Here is a 20,748-nt window from a genome sequence, read left to right as displayed (position 1 = left end):
AGGTAAGATAGTGATTTGCATAAGGGCAGTAGCAGACTGGAAGTGTCTAATTATAGGTCAGTTTGTGTGTCATCAGTAGTTAGTAAGATCTTGGAGAAAGTAGCGAGGGACCATATACAGCATTGGACAGATGAGGGTAATGTTATCTGTGAGAGTCGACGTGGATTTGAGAAGGGGCGCTCTTGTTTTTGCAATATGCTAGCCTTTTATAATAAAGTTACAAGAGCATTAGATGAGGAAAAGGCATATACTGCCATTTTCCTACACTTAGCAAAGGCATTTGACAGTGTGCCACATGATAAGCTGATATTCAAGTTGCAGCACATGGGGCTGGATGTCAGATTGGTCAACTGGATTCAGGATTGGCTGTCCGATAGGTATCAGAGAGTTGTGTATGGTGGGGCAGTTTCAAGGAAGCAGAGGGTTACAAGTGGGGTCCCACAGGGGTCAGTACTAGGGCCTATATTGTTTAACCTTTATATCAATGATATTGTCCATGGATTGCAAGGGGATATTCAGTTGTTTACGGATGATGCAAAGCTGGGAAGGGGTTTTCAGTAATAGTGCAGATGTGGTAGCCCTGCAAGAGGATTTGAATAAGCTAGACAGATGGGCAAATGAATGGGAGTTCAGTTTAATGCACCAAAATGTAAGGTCTTGAGGTTTGGGATGCATAGTCTATTGGAGGAGATATACCGGAGGAATTAGGGGAGACAAGAGATCTGGGGTTGATGATTGATAGAAACCTGAAATTTAGGGGACATATTGAAAAGGTAGTGAAGGTAACACAGAGGATTGCTGCAATAATGAGAAGGACACTGACCTGCAGAAATAAAATGGTTATCATTCCGTTATATAAGACTCTGATCAGATCACACTTAGATTATTATTCTCAGATCTGGTCCCCAGGATTTGACGGGTATGAATTAACTGTGGAAAGGGTACAGAGGCAGATAACCAAGATTGTTTCAGGACTGTACAATGTTAGTTATAAGGATCGGCTGAGGGAGTGTGGGCTGCATAGTTTGGTGGATAGAAGTAGAGGGGGAGGTGATATGATTGAGACTTTTAAACTGTTGAGAGGTGGTTACAGGGTTGACACTGGGGAGTTCTTTCTCTTGGTTGAACAGCAGGAAGGAGTCACGACAAGAGGCCATCCCTGGAAGTTACAAAAGGAAACTGTGAGAAAGAGGCAGATAACCAAGATGGTTTCAAGACTGTACAATGTTAGTTATAAGGATCGGCTGAGGGAGTGTGGGCTGCAGAGTTTGGTAGATACAAGAAGGAGAGGTGATATGATTGAGACTTAAACTGTTGAGAGGTGGTTACAAGGTTGACTTTGGGGAGTTCTTTCGCTTGGTTGAACAGCAGGAAGGAGTCATGACAAGAGGCCATCCCTGGAAGTTACAAAAGGAAACTGCGAGAAAGAGGAGAGGTTTCTTTGCATGGAAAGTTGTTGAATCATGGAATGCATTGCCTGATGGAGTGGTGGAAGCGAGAACGGTCAATCTGTTTAAGGAGTGGTATGATAGACTTTGTATTTCCTAGGAGGGACCTCCCTTGATGAGTCTTGATAGACTTGTGTTTCTCAGAAAGGACCTCCCACGATGACTCTTTTGACCCCCATGGAGGCCTGAATAATAATAATAATAATAATAATATAGCTAGTTTTCTACTTCTGTCTTTGATCCAAATTTATGTAATGGAACAAACTATCTTACTCTCTTTCCGCTCCTTTGAAACCTTGCCAGAGCTGAGACTTAGATTGAACAACATCTCTTGCTCGTTCACGTAGTACACGGGCTGACATGTCATCCATTCCCACTTTTGTATTCACATTGATATTTTTCAAGATTCTTAACACATGCTGTTTGTCTATCTCAATTTTGACATGCATCTCTGTTACATCAGCAACTACAAAGTCCCCACTTAGATGATATATATACCGTTTCAAAATGATGACTTAACTATTGCTCTTGCTTCTTTCACTTTCCTACCATCATCGATTCAAGTCATCTACCATAGTAATTTTTCATCTTACTTGATACATAAGAAAACACTCTTTTGGATTTACTTGGACCTGCTTAGCTAATTTCTATCATAATCTGATTTTGCCTTTCTTACCATACTAGTCATCCTTCTTTCTTTCCTTTTGTACTGCTCATGAGTATGCTGATCACTTTTTTTCTTATATTCCCTCCGTATTGTTTTCCTTTTTTACAGCTCATGCTTTATATCTCTACTCATCCACTTGAGCCTCCGTAGCTCAGTCAGTTTAAACGAAGCCCGTTGCTCGGAAAGACCTGGGTTCGATTCTGGTCAGTGACATGAGGAACCTTTATCTGGTCTCTTTTGACTAAAGGTGACTAAAGGTCATATGGAGGAAGAGGATTTTTTCACCTGGAAACTCGGGTTTTTCGTCTCCCAGAACAGGCAAACCAGCCCTGTGAACACACATGGATTACAGTGACCGGGATTATGACTGGGATGTATTCATGACTGAATACATCCCAGTCATATGCCACTCCCGAGCCCAGATAAAATTGGGGGGGTTGGAGAAAGCAATGGTGAACTACCCTGTAACAATCTCACCAGGAATATTTTATGGGCAATGCCTACAAAGTCACCTATGGTCGGAAACAACTGAAAGGGAAAACCAGGCTCATCCACTTAACTTTCCACTTGGTTTATCCTTCTGAGCTTAGTATGCTGTGTAATATTGCTACTCTCAAACAATCCCTGACCACTTTCCTTGACCACTGACATTCTTTCCTTGTAATTTCTTAAGCCATGGCACTGCTCCAAGATGCCTCATAAGATTATCATAATTACTAGTTTTATAGTCAAAAAATTATTGGGATCACTGAGAAGTGGTTGAGAGAAGAGGATATAATAACAGGAATAGAAGTCGCTGGGTACAGCATTTTTTAGCAGGATAGGAAAGGAAAGCACGGTGGTGGAGTACTGCTTATGATAAGTGACGACCTATGTCCTCTAAGAGTGGAGGCTTTGGAAAGCAGTGACACTAATGATTTTTAAAGCATATGGTGTGAGGTAGAGGTGGGCAAGACAGGATATTTAGTGGGGTGTTTCTACAGACCCAGGAGCACAGAGGGTGGGGACCAGGAGATGTTTAGACAGTTGAGTTTGGCAAGTGCAAGAAGAATGATTGTTAGGAGAGATTTTAACTACAGCAGTATAAGCTGGGAAGAGGAAGATGCATGTAGCAATAAGGGAATGGAATTTCTAGAATTCTTCAGGGACAAATATCTTAGGCAACATATAACCGAGGGAACAAGAGGTCCAAGAGTTTTGGATTTGGTTATAGCATCAGAGATGACATTTCTCCCACCAGTTGGAGAGAGTGACCATATGGTTTTGACTTGGAAAATGAATAGACATGCAGGAGTATCAAAGAGATGGGAACGTATGTGGAATTATAAGGCAGATGATTATAATAGTCCAAGACCTCAACTTGAGAAAGTTTCATGTAAAGAGGAATTGGAAGGCCGGGATATCATTAGTGCTTCGGAAATTGTGAAAGAATATTTGTTAGCAGCAATAATAACTTGTATACTGCGAGTGAAGAAGAGGTCACAATTTGGAGTAAAGTGAATGACAAACAATATTAAACAGGAATTGCATGCGAAAAAGAAGCTATGGAACAGATGCATGACAGAACAGACAAGTGAAGAGAAGATGCATGAAGAATATAAGACACAGGCCAGAAGAGTGACTAGTATGGTAAGGAAGGCGAAACTGGAATATGAGAGGAGATTAGCCCTAAAATCCAAAGAAAATCCTAGGGAAATTTTTAGCTATCTGGCCAATAGGAAGAGAAATGACTGTGGAAGAATGATATTGTGAGATAAAAATGGGAATAGAGTGACTGATGCAGAGGACATAGTGCAATTATTCAATGAACACCTTATTGGAGTATTTCATCCTGGAGGAGTCAGTTTTAATACTAGAAGGATAGGGCAGGTTCGAGGTTTAGAGGTACAGGAGGAGAGTGTATTTCAAATACTGAGTACTCTGGATATCAGTAAAGCTGTGGGACTAGATGGTAATTCACCATGAGTTTTGAGAGAATGTGCTAGGGAACTAACAGTGCCTTTGACCTGGCTTTTCAAAGAAAGTCTGGCTGCAGGAAAGGTGCCCATGGAATGGAAGGAAGGTAAGATAGTGCCATTGCATAAGGGCGGTAGCTGACTAGAAGTGTCTAATTATAGGCCAGTTTGTGTGTGTCATCAGTACTTGTTAAGATCGTGGAGAAAGTAGTGAGGGACCATATACAACATTGGGCAGATGAGGGTAATGTTATTTGTGAGAGTTAACATGTATTTGTGAAGGGGCACTCTTATTTTAGCAATATGCTAGCCTTTTATAATAAAGTTAAGAGAGCATTAGATGAGGGAAATGCATATACTGCCATTTTCTTAGACTTCGCAAAGGCATTTGACAGGGTGCCACATGATAAGCTGATAAAATTGCAGCACATGGATCTGGATGTCAGATTGGTCAACTGGATTCAGGATTGGCTGTCCAATAGGTATGAGAGAGTTGTGTTTGGTGGGGCAGTTTCAAGGAGGCAGAGGGTTATAAGTGGGGTCCCACAGGGCTCGACATTGTCAGTGGATTGCAAGGAGATATTCAGTTGTTTGCAGATGATGCGAAGCTGGGAAGGATTATTAGTAATAGTGCAGATGCAGCAGCCCTGGAAGAGAATTTGAATAAGCTATATAGATGGACAAATGAATGGTGGTTTTGGTTTAATGCACCAAAATGTAAGGTCTTGTGTTTTGGGACACATCAATGGGACTGTGCATACTCTATTTGAGGAAATATACTGGAGAAAGTAGGGGAGACAAGAGATCTGGGATTGATGATTGATAGAAACCTGAAATTCAAGGGACATATTGCAAAGGTGGTGAAGGTAACACAGAGGATTGCTGCAATAATGAGAAGGATGCTGACCTGTAGAGATAAAACAGTTATCATTCCATTGTATAAGACCCTGATCAGACCACAATTAGGCTATTTTTCTCAGATTTGGTCCCCAGGATTTGAAGGGGATAAATTAACTGTGGAAACCTAGGCGGATAACAAAGACAGTTTCAGGACTGTACATTGTTAGTTATGAGGATCGGCTGAGGGAATGTGGACTACAGAGTTTGGTGGATAGAAGAAGGAGAGGTGATATGATTGAGACTTTTAAACTGTTGAGAGCTGGTTACAGGATTGACACTAGGGATTTCTTTTGCTTGGTTGAACAGCGGGAAGGAGTAATGACAAGAGGCCATTCCTGGAAGTTGTGAAAGGAAACTGAGCAAGAGGATTAGGAGTGGTTTCTTTGCATGGAGTGTGGTTGAACCATGGAATGCATTGCCTGATGGAGTGTTGAGAGTGAGAACGGTCAATGGGTGTAAGGAGTGGTATGATAGACTTTGTTTCTTAGGAAGGACCTCCCACGATGAGTCTTTTGACACCATGGAGGACTGAATAATAATAATTATAATAATAAATTCTTTCTTGGCAAAGAATTTTACATGTTTAGCAACCTCCCAGAACAAGATTGCATGATCACTCTCCCCATTTGGAGAGTGATTATCCCTCAGGTAATTATCTCTTAGCTACTGTATAAATTCGAATTCCATCCATTTTAAGTCCACTCACGATCTAATGCACTATAGGCTTACACCCCTTTATAGCCGGGAATCTCATTAAAAAAGAAGTAACATTAGTGTTTTTGACTTAATCAGTTACATGAATATTGATGCAAAAACACTAATGTTACTGGTATATAGATATATATATATATACACACACATACATATTATTAATTATGAATGAAAAAAATCATTATTTAATATTAATGAATTATGGTTTATTATTAAGATTTCCAACATTAAAAATCTTTTTTCTCTTCTGTTTATATAGCTGACAGAAAAGAAGATAGGACAGGTATGTTTTTTTATATCTATCCACACACACACACATAAAGATATATTTTAAAAAAAAATGAAGTTAACAAGAACTTTTTTTTCTTATCTGACATATCTTATGTTTCATATACATTTTATATTGTTCGAGATGTTTATCCATTTATCCTACCATGTTACCAAAGTATCCATTCCAGCCCAGAAAAAAATTGGTGTCAAGTGTCTCTAACTAGAAAATGAGTACATGTTACACTTCACCATTGACTGCATATTGTATTACAGCCACTAACTCTTTCATGGTGTAGCGAGAATGAGAGATCAAAGAACACAGGCATAATCAGGACTACACAAATTAGAAGTCCAAAACCTCCTAACTATGGTATCATGATCATTCACCATGCAGTTGGTGGTATGTGACATGTTGTTACAAAATCATTATACCAAACTGAAATTTGTTTCCATGACATGTTATTTGTTCCATAAATTGCTACCAACAGGAAATGAATCTCTGCTAGCATGGTACTCTTATCACAAACTGGATCAAGCTGTGCACCAATCTTTCAGCTGTTTTTTTCAGCTGACATCTTATATAATGGTGCCCTACAATGCCAACTTTGAAATCTCCTTGAGTGTGAGTAACATGTAGGCCAATCCAATATTTAAATTTAAGATTTTCTAAGAATTTACAAAAATATGAAGTTTTAATGGAATGTCTCTCATTTTGTCACTCACCGTCTCACCTGATACTACGCATTATATTCATTACATTATATTATATGATCCTGATATTACACGTCTAGTCTCTGCCAAGTCTACTGTGCACAATTTCTCTCCTTCTATGTTTTCATCTTCTCACATGACATAGGCAAATCACTTCCTGGAGATTTACTGGCCTAGATGTCTAAGCTAATGTCACATTTTAACCTATATGCCATGGTTTCGAATCCTATCATGGCACAGCTGTCTATAAATGAGAGATGACGATAATAAAGTAATAATGATTTATTAGTGTTAATCTATTGGCACCATAGAGTCTTTTGGATTTAATCATATAGTATCTTCAGACTCGTAACATCATAGGATATACTCATCAGTTAGGTAACCATTTTCTCTCTAATTGATGAGAGTGTATGCATTACTGAGAGGTATACACACACAAACACATAAAAATATGAAGTGCAGGCTTAGATTAGAAGAATGACAAGAATAGTAAGACAAGGAAAATCAGATTATAAGAATGGTTTTAATAACCATAAATCTGATATTGGCCAAAAGAAATTATTTAAAAGAAAAGACTCTTTCTGAAACATTTTTTAATAACTGCAAAAAAATTTATTTTTATTAGTTATTTGATTGTATATTTATGATAAATAATTATATTGTTGATTCTCACTAAAGCAAACTTCCAGGACTACAACAATACTTTGTTATGGTGCATGATGTGCCTGTGGAACGTCAGCACTTTTCAGTAGTTATTATTATTATTCCAAGACCCCCCCCCCTCCCCATGGAGTCACCGACTGATCTAGGAGGTCCCTTTTGTCATACACACAGCTCATTGTACCATGCCTTAAACACATCCAGATTCTCTGCAGACACCACTCTCTCAGACAATGCATTCCATTCATTCACAACTCGTCATGCAAAAAGCCTGCTTCTAACTGCTTTGCTCGTACCCTCCTTCATCTCAAACCATTTTATGAAAAACCTCTACAACATTAATCCTATAACAATCCCTTACCAACCTGTACATCTCTATCATATCAACTTCCCCCTATCTACTATTCACTAGACTCATCAACATTCCAGAGATCAAAAACAATTTCAGTCAATCACCTCTGGACTCTCAAGTTTTCAAAAGGACTCTCATCCTTTTGAAAACCAGGTCACCAAATCTGTGCACAATAGTCCATATGTGGTCTAATCAGACCCTTATACAATGGAAACAGAATTTCCTTACTTCTACAAGTCAGTGTCCTCTGCATCATTCCAAGAATTCATTGTGTTGTCCTCACAATTTCGGCAATATGTTCTCTAAATTTTAGACCCTTATCCACCATCACCTCAAGATCTCTTATTTCATCCACCACAAACAACATATTCCCACCAAGAATAAATTCTATATCCAAGTTTCATTTTCCAAATTTTAAAAATCTTACATTATGTAACATTGAACTGGCATCATGGAATTAATTATTAACACTCATCTTATGTTGCCTTCATAATGCCTTTTCGCTCTGTATTTCATGCTTAATCTCTTCATTCATCCATTTCACACTTACCTTATTTAACCTGCTGACCTTTGGAATACATTTCAACATTGCTTCTAATAGATAGTTCTTGAATATCACACAAGCAATATTGACCTCCTTTCCACCTAATGACCTCATTCGATGCTACAGCTTCCAGCTGTCTCCTCAGCTTCTCATAATCACCAATCTTGTAGTTCCACATATATCCTTTCTTCACGGAAGTCCTCGATGATTGGCAACCACCCAGGTAATCACTTCATGGTCACTCTCACTAACTTTGACACCTTATTTATAATAACATCCTCTGATGAGATGATCAAATCCACGATCCTCACTCCTCATGTATCCTCTGTTACATACTGCCTGAGGTAGGTGTCCCTCAGAAACTGAAGAAAGTCATTTTCTTTACTTCCAGTTGCTATCTTGTCATCCCAGTGCATATTGCTGCAATTAATGCTCTACATTTCCTGGTCATTAGCCTACACATTACCAGTGTTGTGATGTCTTTCTTCTTCGTTGTGTGTTCTATTTTTGCCTGAATACAGTATTCAGTTATGAGACAGTCTAGGCCTAATCTCTATATGGGTAACACTGTACAAGAGTTAAAATAATAGGGGAGGTTATCGACGAGGTCGGTAATTCCCTGGTTCTTTCTTCTGATTGACTCCTTTTTAGAACACAAAGAAAATTTATATTTAACTGCGCCACTGTGTGTCCATGGTTGTAAGAACAATGTTAAGGAATCAATCATCAGCAAGTACAATGCTATAATAATCTAAATAAGACAGAACCTTCCTTAGACAAATTACCTTTAAGTTATATAGCAGTTGTGGTTCTCTAATCTTTTCTTACTTTCACATTAAATAGAGTTCCCGCTTAGATCTGAACTGTTAAATGAGTGGTGCATTGAAATGAATTCAGGCAAGCACATGATTCAAACTAAATAAAAACATTTAATACACTATCACATGAATTTACATTAATCTAAGAAGATCTAAACATAACTAAAATGATCATGAAATAAAGAAGTTCTTATTAAGACAATAGTAACTTCACAGTAGAATACACTCAGCATGGTTAAATTCTTAACATATAGATTTCTGTCCTTCTTAGAGTTATAAGCTTCTAAGTACAACTTTTAGACAAAGGTTATCTATTCAATATATTTCAATTGTCGACTCTGCTTAGCCGATCTGGTTATTCAAAGCACATATTACTAAATACACACACACACCAAGGAATTCTAAAGTCCTATCAATCTATTACAGTAATTCTTAGTAGTCAGTTTCTAACATATCACGTTCTCTTGGTGATCGGATTGGATTTATTGGATACAATAAAGGGGAAGCTTCAAGATATCACACGTTCAAACTTGAACTGTCATTAAGGCAATACGCTTCCTCTTTATTGTAATTACATTCACAAAAGACAGAAAGGATTTCCTTACCGGGGCGGTTGATATACTTTGCCTGTTATCACGTGTTCTGGAAAACACTTCCTTGCTTCTCAATAGCTCTCTTAGGTTACTTTAGTTCGAAAGGATCCAGAATCACCATAGCGATCTTGTTGACTCGGGAATACATGCCTGCCTCATTCTAAAATGTCTATCCTTCAGGTTTCTTTGGCAATCCCAGTCATGCCTCTCGTCTTTCACAATTACAAGATGAGGGAATAAGAATCAGGATACGAACAAGAGCCCACGGAAGAGTAACAGAAAAACAGAGCGCTCCCTTGTCTTTTCAACCCGGTTATACTGTTGGCCTTCATTCCTCTCTCCTTCCTTCTATATCAACAGCCTATGTCTCTTCTCTCTTCTTCGCACCAAAAAATCTGCCTCATGTATGACATTGTAAACACGGCATGGTGACTAGCGCCAAAATGTGTGCTGGCAGATAACTTCATAATTTCATACAGCACTTAATTTCTGTCATACTGGCTATATCTTTGGCAATGGTTTACAGAAATGGATTAAATTCCAAGTTTCCATGCACAGTTCACATAGGATATATATATATATATTCTACAAAGAATTAGTACAGGATAAATAAAAGTGAGTGGTATGAGTATAGAAAATGAGAGAATGGGTGAGCAAGAGGAGCAGGGAAACGGGGAGGCTCAGGGTCGACAGGGGTACACAGCGTGAGAAAGGTGGATGCTACAAGAGGAGGTGAGAGCATGTGTAGGCAGGAAAGAAATGGGATGACCAGGGATCAAGAGGAAACAGATGAAATTGAAAAGGGTTCTAAAATGAAGAAGCAGAAAGGGAAATGGCCCCAGTCCATCATGGAGAAATCACATCGAGTGAGTGGTATCAGTGGAACTAGCTGTAGATCCAGAAATGAGCTGTCGTGTTTGTATACCAATGCTAGAAGTATAAGAAACAAGGTGGATGAAATGGTTTCACTAATTGCGTCTGTTCACCCAAAGATTGTCGGAATAAGTGAGACATGGTTGGAAGAGGATGACATCCTGACAGGAATAGAGATGGAAGGGTATGATATGTTTCGTGAGGATAGAAGGGGTAAAAAGGGAGGGGGAGTGCTATTGATGATAGAGAAAGAGTTATGTGGATACAAGGTAGAGATGCAAGAGGGAAATAGGGCCAGTGGTTTTGAGGCAGTATGGTGTGAGATAGAGGTGAATAGAATCAAATACTTGGTGGGATGTTGTTATAGACCTGGTAATATGGATGGTGGTGATAGTGAAATATATAGTCAAATAAGCCAAGCAAATAAGAAAAGGGTGATCATTATGGGTGATTTTAATTATGGCAATATAGACTGGGTTGAAGAGATAGCAACTGGAAGTAAAGAAAATGAGTTTCTTGAGTTTTTGAGGGATAACTACCTCAGACAGCATGTAACAGAGGGCACACGAGGATTAAGGTTCTTGGATTTGTTCATCTCATCAGAGGATGTAATTATAAACGAGGTGTCAAATCATCCACCAATTGGTGAAAGTAACCATGAGGTGATTACCTGGGTGGTTGCCAGCAGTGCAAGGACCCCTGTGAAAAAAGAGTATATGTGGAACTACAAGGGGGGGTGATTATGAAGAGCTCAGGAGACAGCTTGCGGGTGTAGCATGGAATGAGGAGTTAACTGGAAAAGAGATCAATGCAGCTTGGGGGATTTTCAAAAACTATTTAGTAGATGCAATGTCTAAATGTATTCCAAGTGTGAGAAGGTTAAATAAGGTAAGTGTGAGATGGATGAATAAAGAGATTAAGCATGATGCGATACAGAGAAAAGAGGCATTGTGGAGGCAGCATAAGAGAAGTGGAAGTAACCAATTTCATGAGGTCTACAAAGACCAGGCAAGGAGGGTGACTTGGTTGGTGAGAGTAGCTAAAGAGAGGTATGAACAGCAGTTAGCTAATGAAGCCAAAAAGAATCCTAGGGAGTTCTTTCGATATGTAGCCAGCAAAAGAAAGAATGATTATGGAAGGATGATATTGATTGGAGGAAATAGTATAAAGACAGCTGTTGCAGAATGTGTGGTAGAGATACTTAATGAGCAGTTCATAAAGATCTTTCAATCTTGTGAATGTGACTTCATGGAGAGATTGAGAGCAGTTGATGATGGGGAGGAGAAACTGACTGTAAGTGAGCAAGAGGTGTTTGGGGAGTTGATTAAACTAGATGTAAATAAGGCTGCACTTGATCAAGTTCCTAAAGAGTGGAAGGAGGGCAAGATTGTGCCACTTCATAAAGGAGGTGATCGAACTCAAACATCAAACTATAGGCCTATCTCTGTGTCAGGTGTTGTGCTTAAGTTGTTGGAGAAACTTGTGAGAAATAGGATCCAGAGTTGGGTTGACAACAATGGTATAATCTTTGATGGACAGCATGGATTTGCTAAAGGGAGGTCATGTTTTAGTAATCTACTTACTTATTACAATAAAGTGACTGCTTCCTTGGACAGAGGAAAAGATACACCGTAATATACTTGGATTTTGCAAATGCTTTTGATAGAGTACCTCATTATAAGTTGACAGTCAAACTAGAGCAGATGGGGTTGGATATTAGATTAGTGCTTTGGATTGGAGACTGGCTATCTGATAGGTATCAACAAGTTGTGTATGGGGGTGCGATATCCAGGAAAAGGAAAGTCACTAGTGGAGTGCCTCATGGGTCTGTTTTAGGGCCATTACTATTTTGCTTGTATATTAATGATATTGTCGAAGATTTGGATGGAGATATTCAGTTGTTTGCAGATGATGCAAAGTTGGGACAAACCATAAGGAGTAGTGAAGATGTTGTGGCCTTGCAAGAAGACTTGAATAAATCGAGTGACTGGGCACGGAAATGGGTATGCGAGTTCAATGTTACAAAATGTAAGGTTTTAAAATTTGGAAAAGAAAGATGGGATGCAAAATTTATGCTTGGTGAGAATATATTGTTGGAGGTAGAGGAAATAAGAGATCTGAGGGTGATAGTGGATCATCGTCGTTGTCGTCCGGTAGCATCCTCTAGCAAGAGGATTGCAGCAGATGAGCAGCTCTTCTCCATTTCTCTCTGTCTGTCGCTTCCATCATTCTTAAACCAGTCCATTCCACGATGTCATTAAACCACTCTCTAGTTGGTCTTCCACGTATTCTCTTCCCCTGAACTTTCCCTTGTAATATAGTTCTTGTCAGGTGTCCCGAAGAACCTCTCAGAAGATGTCCTGCAAATCTAGTCTTTCTTTGCATAATATTCTTTAACAATGTTCTTTCCATCCCAAATCGTCTTAAAACTTCTTATTTTGATATTCTTTCTGTATAGCTAATCTTTTCCATCTTTCTATAATACCATATTTCCAATGCATTAATTCTTTCCATATCTCTCTTTCTTAGTATCCAGGACTCACTTCCATAACTTGCAATACTCCAAACTGTTGCTTTAACTATTCCAATTCTAACACCCATTTTAGTGTTCTTGTTTATTAAAATTCTCTTCATTTCCATAAATGCCGATTTAGCTTTACCTATTCTATTTCTAATATCCAACTCTGAAGTTCCTTTCTCTGAGATCCAGCTACCTAAATATTGAAATCTTTCCACTTCTTCTAAAATCTTTCCTCCACATCTTATTTTTACATTATCTCCTATTTTTCTACCCATTATCATTATCTTGGTCTTTTTTGTGTTAATTCTTAGTCCATACTCTTTACAAGAGTTTTCAATTCTTTGAATAATTTGTTGTAATCCATTTTCACTTTCTGCCATCACTACTACATCATCTGCATATCTTAAGTTATTAATGATTCATCCGTTTATTTTTATTCCTTCTTCTACATCCTCAAGTGCGCTCTAAACTTTTGTTCACTATAAAAGTTAAACAATAATGGTGATAACTTGCATCCTTGTCTGACTCCTATCTCCACCGGGAATTTTCCTGTTTCCTCTCCATTTACACACACTGATGCTATTTGTGACCAATATAATCTCTTTAAAATTTCCAAATCATAATAGTCAATGTCAGTATTTTCTAGAATGTCAAAAAGCCTTTCATGTTTCACTGTATCAAATGCCTTTTCAAAATCTAGAAATCCCCAAAACAACTTTCCACCATGGTTTAGTGTTTTCTCCCCAATAATTCTTAGACAAGTTATAGCCTCTCTAGTTCCTCTGTTGGTTCTGAATCCAAACTGTTCCTCGTTCATTTCTTTTTCTATTTTATTCCTAATTCTCTCTAAATTATTTGCCCCAGAATTTTTGCTGTGTGAGTTATAAGACTTATCGTTCTAAAATTGTTACAGTCTAAACTCCTGTCTTTTTTGGAATGGGGATAAAAATCGATCTTCTAAACCCCTCCTTTCTTTCTGCCTTTGCTGTTGTATCTTTACTTATTTCATCTAACCACTCTTCCTTTTTCCTTCTTATCTCTCTTTGTATCTCCCTACTCAAGTCTTTATACTGCTTTTTTTTTCTCCTCTGTTTTACTATTAACTAACGTTTTTCTTTGTGTTATTTTCCTCAAAATGTTTTCCGTCATCCGTGGTTTCTTTCTTTTCTCTCTTTCCTCCTCTTTTTTAGCTAAATGTAATTCTGTAGCAGTAATTATGCTTTCCTTCAGAATCTTCCATTTTTCACTTGCATCATCATTTTCTTGTATATTTCTCTCGTTCATTTCTTCCTCTACTTTCTTTGAGAATTCATTCACCGTACTTGGTATCTTCAGCCGCTCCATGTTCCATGATTTGTTCCATTTCCCTGTAGTTACCTTTTTTAGATTAATCCTTATCTTAGTTGACAACAATATGTGATCTGTATCACAGTCTGCTCCTGGATATGTTGTCACATTTTTTATAATGTTTCTATATCTTTTGTTTATCAAAATATAATCAATCTGATTTCTTCTACTATTTATATCCTCCCCTGGGATAAGGATATAAATATTAGATAGTGGATAAGGATCTAAAATTTAGGGGACACATTGCCAAAATTGTGAAGACAACACAAAGACTTCTAGGATTGATGCGGAGGACACTGACGTGTAAAAGTAGGGAAATTCTTGTTCCATTGTATAAAGCTTTGATTAGGCCACACATGGACTATTGTACCCAGATTTGGTCACCGGGTTTTCAGAAGGATGAAGAGATGTTGGAAAGGGTCCAAAGGCGACTGACTAAGGTAGTTTCTGACTTCTGGAATGTTGAGTATGAGGAAAGATTGAGAAGATGTAATTTGCAGAGTCTGGTGGAGAGAAGGAAGAGGGAGATATGATAGAGATCTACAAGTTGGTAAGGGGTTGTTATAAGATCAATGGTGAAGTTCTACAGAGAATAGTGGGAGATCAAGGGAGAACCAGAGGTCATCCCTGGAAACTGTATAAAGAGGGTATGAGTAGGGGAGTGAGAGGTAGGTTTTTTTCGTGCAGAGTTGTGAATGATTGGAATGCCTTGCCTGAGAGTGTGGTGTCTGCAAGGAGTTTGAGTGTGTTTAAGTCACGGTATGATGAGATGTGTGTGTGTGTGTGTGTGTGTGTGTGTGTGTGTGTGTGTGTGTGTGTGTGTGTGTGTGATAAAAGGACCTCCCAGATGAGTCTTTGACTCCACGAGGTCTTGGGGAAATAATAATAATAATAATAATAATAATAATAATAATAATAAATAAATAACAACTATTAGAACATACAATTATTTTATAATTATGGAATATACATCAGTAAGTATATAATTTGCTGTTGTCTAATGAGCAAATTTGGCTCAGGGAATGTCAGACTATGTTAAATCCTGAATGAAACACTATTATATTATAATTCCTTTCATTCAGAATTTAACACCAGGTCTCTAGCAACATCCAACAAAGTATTTCATTCTCTTCACCTCTATCTCACATCATACTGCCTCAAAACCACTATCACTATTCATCCCCTTCATCTCTATCTTGTATGGGCATAACACATTTTCTCTCATGAGTAGCACTCTACCTCCCTTTTTACCTTTTCTACCTTTACAAAATACATCACACCCTTCCATCCCTATTCCTGTCAGGATGTTATACTCATCGTACCATGTCTCACTGATTCCAACAAATTTTGGGTGAATGAACTCAATCAACAACCATTTCAATTTCCTTATTTCCCCTGTTATTGTGAATAAGTTTGCTATAACTTTGTTTCTTATAATAAAAATTGAGTGTATTAAAAAAAAAAGAAAGAAAAAAAAGAACAAACAAAAAAACTGGAATAAATTCAAAATTTACTTCTCTCATTTTAGTTGCTACAAAAAATTCATGCATGCTGTTTGAGCCTTTTTAACTGTCTTGTTAGTTTATTTAAATGGTATTGATATTTATTAAGGTATGAGCTGATATTTCACTGGTATTATATCCAGCATCTTCAAAACACAATTACAGTTTGTCACAGTACATGAAAAAACAACAATATGATATAACAGTGGAACTAATTTAAAAAAATTTGTAACAGAGAAGCCAAGGAACTACATTCCTAATTGTCACCATCTATGGTGGAAATAGAGAGAAAGCCAGTATCAATTAGATCTTAAAATTACTCTCTCTCTCAGAATATTGGTGAATTTATACAGCCATACCTGTTGATATTTGGAGTATGTATATTATAAAGCTGCTGCTAATTCCAAATGCAATGTCTGACTTATGACTTCTGAGTAACACTTTTGATCCTGTGTGGAGTATCAAAGACATGGTCTGCTAGATCCAGCTTGCCATAACGATAGTGTCAAATGTATTTTTTATGTTCACCAAGGTGGATGTCTACAGTTCTTCTTGTGTATTCATGGTAAGCCAGGTCACAAGAACACGGCACTTCATACACTCTTGGATGTAATAAAGAAGAGAGTTTGTCCTTAGGAATGGATTATTGTTGCCAATTTATTATTATTATTATTATTATTATTATTATTCAAGCCTCCATGGAGTCAAAAGACTCTTTGCGGGAGGTCTTTCCTAAGAAAAAAAAATCTATCAAGACTCATCGTGGGAGGTCCCTCTTAGGAAACACAATGTCTATCATATCACTCCTTAAACTCATTGACCGTTCTCGCTCTCACCACTCTATCAGGCAATGCATTCCACAGTTCAACCACTCTCCATGCAAAGAAACCACTCCTCACCCTCTGTCTCACAGTTTCCTTTTGTAACTTCCAGGGATGGCCCCTTGTCATGACTCCTTCCCACTGTTCAACCAAGCGAAAGAACTCCCCAGTGTCAACCCTGTAACCGCCTCTCAACAGTTTAAAAGTCTCAATCATATCACCTCTCCTTCTACTTCTATCCACCAAACTATGCAGCCCACACTCCCTCAGCCGATCCTTATAACTAACATTGTACAGTCCTGAAACCATCTTGTTTATCTGCCTCTTTCACAGTTAATTTATCCCCTTCAAATCCTGGGGACCAGATCTGAGAACAATAGTCTAAGTGTGATCTCAACAGAGTCTTATACAATGGAATGATAACCATTTTATCTCTGCAGGTCAGTGTCCTTCTCATTATTGCAGCACTCCTCTCTGTTACCTTCACTACCTTTTCAATATGTCCCCTAAATTTCAGGTTTCTATTAATCATCAACCCCAGATCTCTTGTCTCCCCTACTTCCTCTGGTATATCTCCTCCAATAGAGTATGCAGTGTCCCATTGATGTGTCCCAAACCTCAAGACCTTACATTTTTCTGCATTAAACTGAACTCCCATTCATTTGCCCATCTGTCTAGCTTATTCAAATCCTCTTGCAGGGCTACCACATCTGCACTATTACTAATAACCTTTCCCAGCTTCACATCATCTGCAAACAACTGAATATCCTCCTGCAATCCACTGACAATATAAGATCTGATAATTTTGGAGTCTTGACAAGTAACAGACTGATTTGGAGGAAAATTGTAGATAGGAAGTTAGTAATGATGTAATTTTTTTCGTGTAGTACTATCATATCCTATACATCCCTTGAGGGTACACGGCAGGAATTTGATGATGATGATGATGATGATGGTATAATGTTTGGGGACTCAATGATCCATGGTGTTCAAGATAGGATGTGTGAGGAGTGTTTGCCAGGAGAAACGATAGAAAGGGTGGCTTTGGCAGTTAAGATAGGTGAAAGAGTGGATGAGATGATTGTGATGGTGGGAACCAATGATTTGAGTGGTGGTGTAAATAGGGCAGCGAGAGATTTGAGGTGGTACGAAAGAAGACACAGAGAGGAAAGATAGTGTGTGGGTTGCCTAGGTATGATAATGATGAACTGAGCAGAAGAGCAGTAATATTGAATGACATAATAGCTAGAATGCGTGACAAGAGAGGACTGGAATATGTAGATGCTTGGAGTGCATTTGAGGACAGAGAGGAATTGTGTGCAAGAGACCACTTACATTTGAATGAGGAAGGACGGAGGCATCTGGGGAGATTGCTGTTCTGAAAAAGTCAGTGTGTCCCAGGGAGGATGGTAGCAGGGGTGGCCTCTTTTGGGAATGGGTACTTGGGAGAAGGGGGACGATATCAGGTAAAAGTGAGCCCAGTGGAGTCGAGAGGGAGATAATGCTGGGTATAGAAACAACGGCATTTATATGCTATATACTAATGCCAGGAGTATCCAGAATAAGGGAGAGGAATTGGTGGTGCAGATACCATCAGCCTGGCCAAAAATTATTAGGATCACTGAGACGTGGTATCAACGTAAGAAGCCTGAATGGCAAAGAAATGGAGCTAGCTGAGGAATTAGATAACTACCAGATCGACATAATAGGGGTGACTGAAACAAAAAAGACCAAAACTGGTGAGATCTTTCTGAGCAATAAATACAAAATGTTATATTCAGGCAATGACAATCAAGGAAAAGAAGGAGTAGCCATAGTATTCAACACAAAATATGAGGCTAATCTTCTTGAATGGCAGTCAGTCTCACGTAGAGCAATGTGGGCAAATATGAGAATGGGGAACTGGACAATGAGATTTATTTGTGCCTATGGTCCCACAGAAGGTTCTACTAAAGTAGAAGTGGAGGAATTTTTTGATGCTTTAGAAAAAGCAACTGACACAATGAAAAATGAAAAGTTGGTCCTTGTTAGTGATCTAAATAGCAGAGTAGGAAATGGTTGTGAGACAAACAAAAATATTTTGGGAAAATTTGGAGAAAAGAGCAAAGCTAATAATAATGGCAAATATCTGTTGGATTTCTGCTCAGGACATGGACTGGTTATTACTAACACCATGTTAAAACATAAAAATGTGCACAAATTCACATGGAGAGAAGAGGCTAGGAATAAGAAAAGTCTCATTGACTATGTTATTGTTGATAGTGATGTTTTCTCCCTGGTGCAGGACACCAGAGTGTACAGAGGATTTGAAATTGGAAGTGATCACTATTTAGTCTTGAGCAGGATAAAATTGAATTTCATATTGAAAAGAATAACATGTAAGAAAGTTTTAAAGCGAATAAAAGTTGAGCAGCTCTCAGATGTGAGCTGTAGACTAAAATACACAAAGATTATTGAAGGAAAAATGAAAGAGTTTGAGAACAGGAATCAAACCTTGGAGATTCATTGGCAAACTCTGAAGAAAACATTGATTGATTCTGCCAGAGAGGCATGTGGTGAGGTTGTTTGTAAGGATAAAAAAATCAGAACTCCCTGGTGGACACAGGAGGTTAAAGAAGCAGTGAAGGACAAGAAGAAAGCATACCAAAAGTTCCTGTCAAATAAGTCAGCTTGTGCTCTTAGAGAATATAGAGACAAATGCAAGAATGCTAAACACTGTGTAAAACTAGCTAAACAAAAGTCATGGGAGGACTTTGGCAAGAATATAGAAAATAAATATCAAGAATGTGGCAAAATATTCTGGAGGTTGTTGAAGAAGCTTAAGAATGGAGTAAAGAGTGCTATAAAAGGAATTAGAGATGATAAAGGTGACATGAAAACGGGAGAAAAAGATATCCTTGAAGTATGGAGTAATTACTTTGAAAAAATGCTAAATGAAAGAAGCAGTGATGACAGCACAGTGGTAAAAAACACTGACCAGACATGCAGTCAGGAATACATATCCATACTTGAAGTAGAAAAAGCCATCAAAGGCTTGAAATGTGGAAAGGCAGCAGGAGTAGATGATATTTGACCAGAAATGCTGACGTATGGTGGTATAAGAGTCTTACAGTGGCTGCACTGCATAGTTCAGAAAGCCTGGACAGAGGGACGAATTCCCGCTGATTGGAGTAGAGCTCTCATAGTACCCATATATAAAAAGGGAAATAAAACTGCATGTGAGAATTACAGAGGTATTTCCCTACTGAGTGTTCCTGGCAAGATCTATGCAAGTATACTTGAGAAACGGTTGAGAAGAATTGTGGAAGAAAAGCTTGGTGAAGAACTAGCTGGATTCAGGCCAAATAGAGGCTGTCAGGATCAGATCTTCACTTTACGACAAATAGTCGAGAAAGCATGGGAATATAACAAAGATCTGTATTTAAGTTTTGTCGATCTGGAAAAGGCATATGACAAGGTGCCAAGAGAGAAGCTATTCAATACGCTGAAGTTATATGGTATCAATGGGGCATTGTATCAAGCAATACTTAGTCTTTATTTGAGTTGTAAGTCAGCAGTTAGAATTAAAGGAAGTACAGGAAGATGGTTTAATGTTAAATCTGGTGTGAGACAAGGATGTACATTATCCCCTCTGTTATTCATTATCTATATGGATCGCATTATGAAGGAAAGTGGTATTCAACATGATATCCAAATTGGCGATGTTAATGTCAGCTCTTTGCTCTATGCGGATGATGTTATACTTCTAAATAAATCCGCTACAAGTCTGCAAGATTCTCTGACTAAATTGAATAGCTCTTGTAATAGATATGGTATGAAGGTCAGCAATAAAAAGACAAAGACAGTGAAAATAGGCAGAATCATTGAAAATGTCAATTGTGTTGGGAATGGAGAACCTGTGGAACAAGTAAAACATTTCAGCTATTTAGGCACGATTTTTACTGAAGATGGTAAATTAAATATAGAAATAGACAACAGAATCAGCAAAGCTGGTATGGTGGGAAGTCAATTGAATAAATTCATATGGAATAAGAGAGAAATTAGTCGCAACACTA

General features: G+C 38.2%; 1 protein-coding gene across 2 annotated transcripts in view; it reads left to right on the top strand.

The window, feature by feature from the left end:
• LOC150105231 (spondin-1-like) overlaps positions 1-20,748 on the top strand; it is a 716,059-nt gene that overhangs the window by 643,401 nt on the left and 51,910 nt on the right. For both annotated transcript variants that reach the window (XM_090395547.1, XM_090395546.1), the window contains exon 14: positions 5,941-5,964. In XM_090395547.1, the coding sequence (XP_090251673.1) occupies positions 5,941-5,964 (24 nt within the window). The remainder of the gene's footprint in view (positions 1-5,940; positions 5,965-20,748) is intronic.

Source organism: Typopeltis vanoorti, chromosome 7, assembly GCF_054136105.1.
Source record: "Typopeltis vanoorti isolate ZY-2024b chromosome 7, IOZ_Tvanoo_1.0, whole genome shotgun sequence".
Classification (NCBI taxonomy): domain Eukaryota; kingdom Metazoa; phylum Arthropoda; class Arachnida; order Uropygi; family Thelyphonidae; genus Typopeltis; species Typopeltis vanoorti.
Note: the sequence above shows the minus strand (reverse complement) of the source record. Positions and strands in the feature narration are given on the sequence as shown.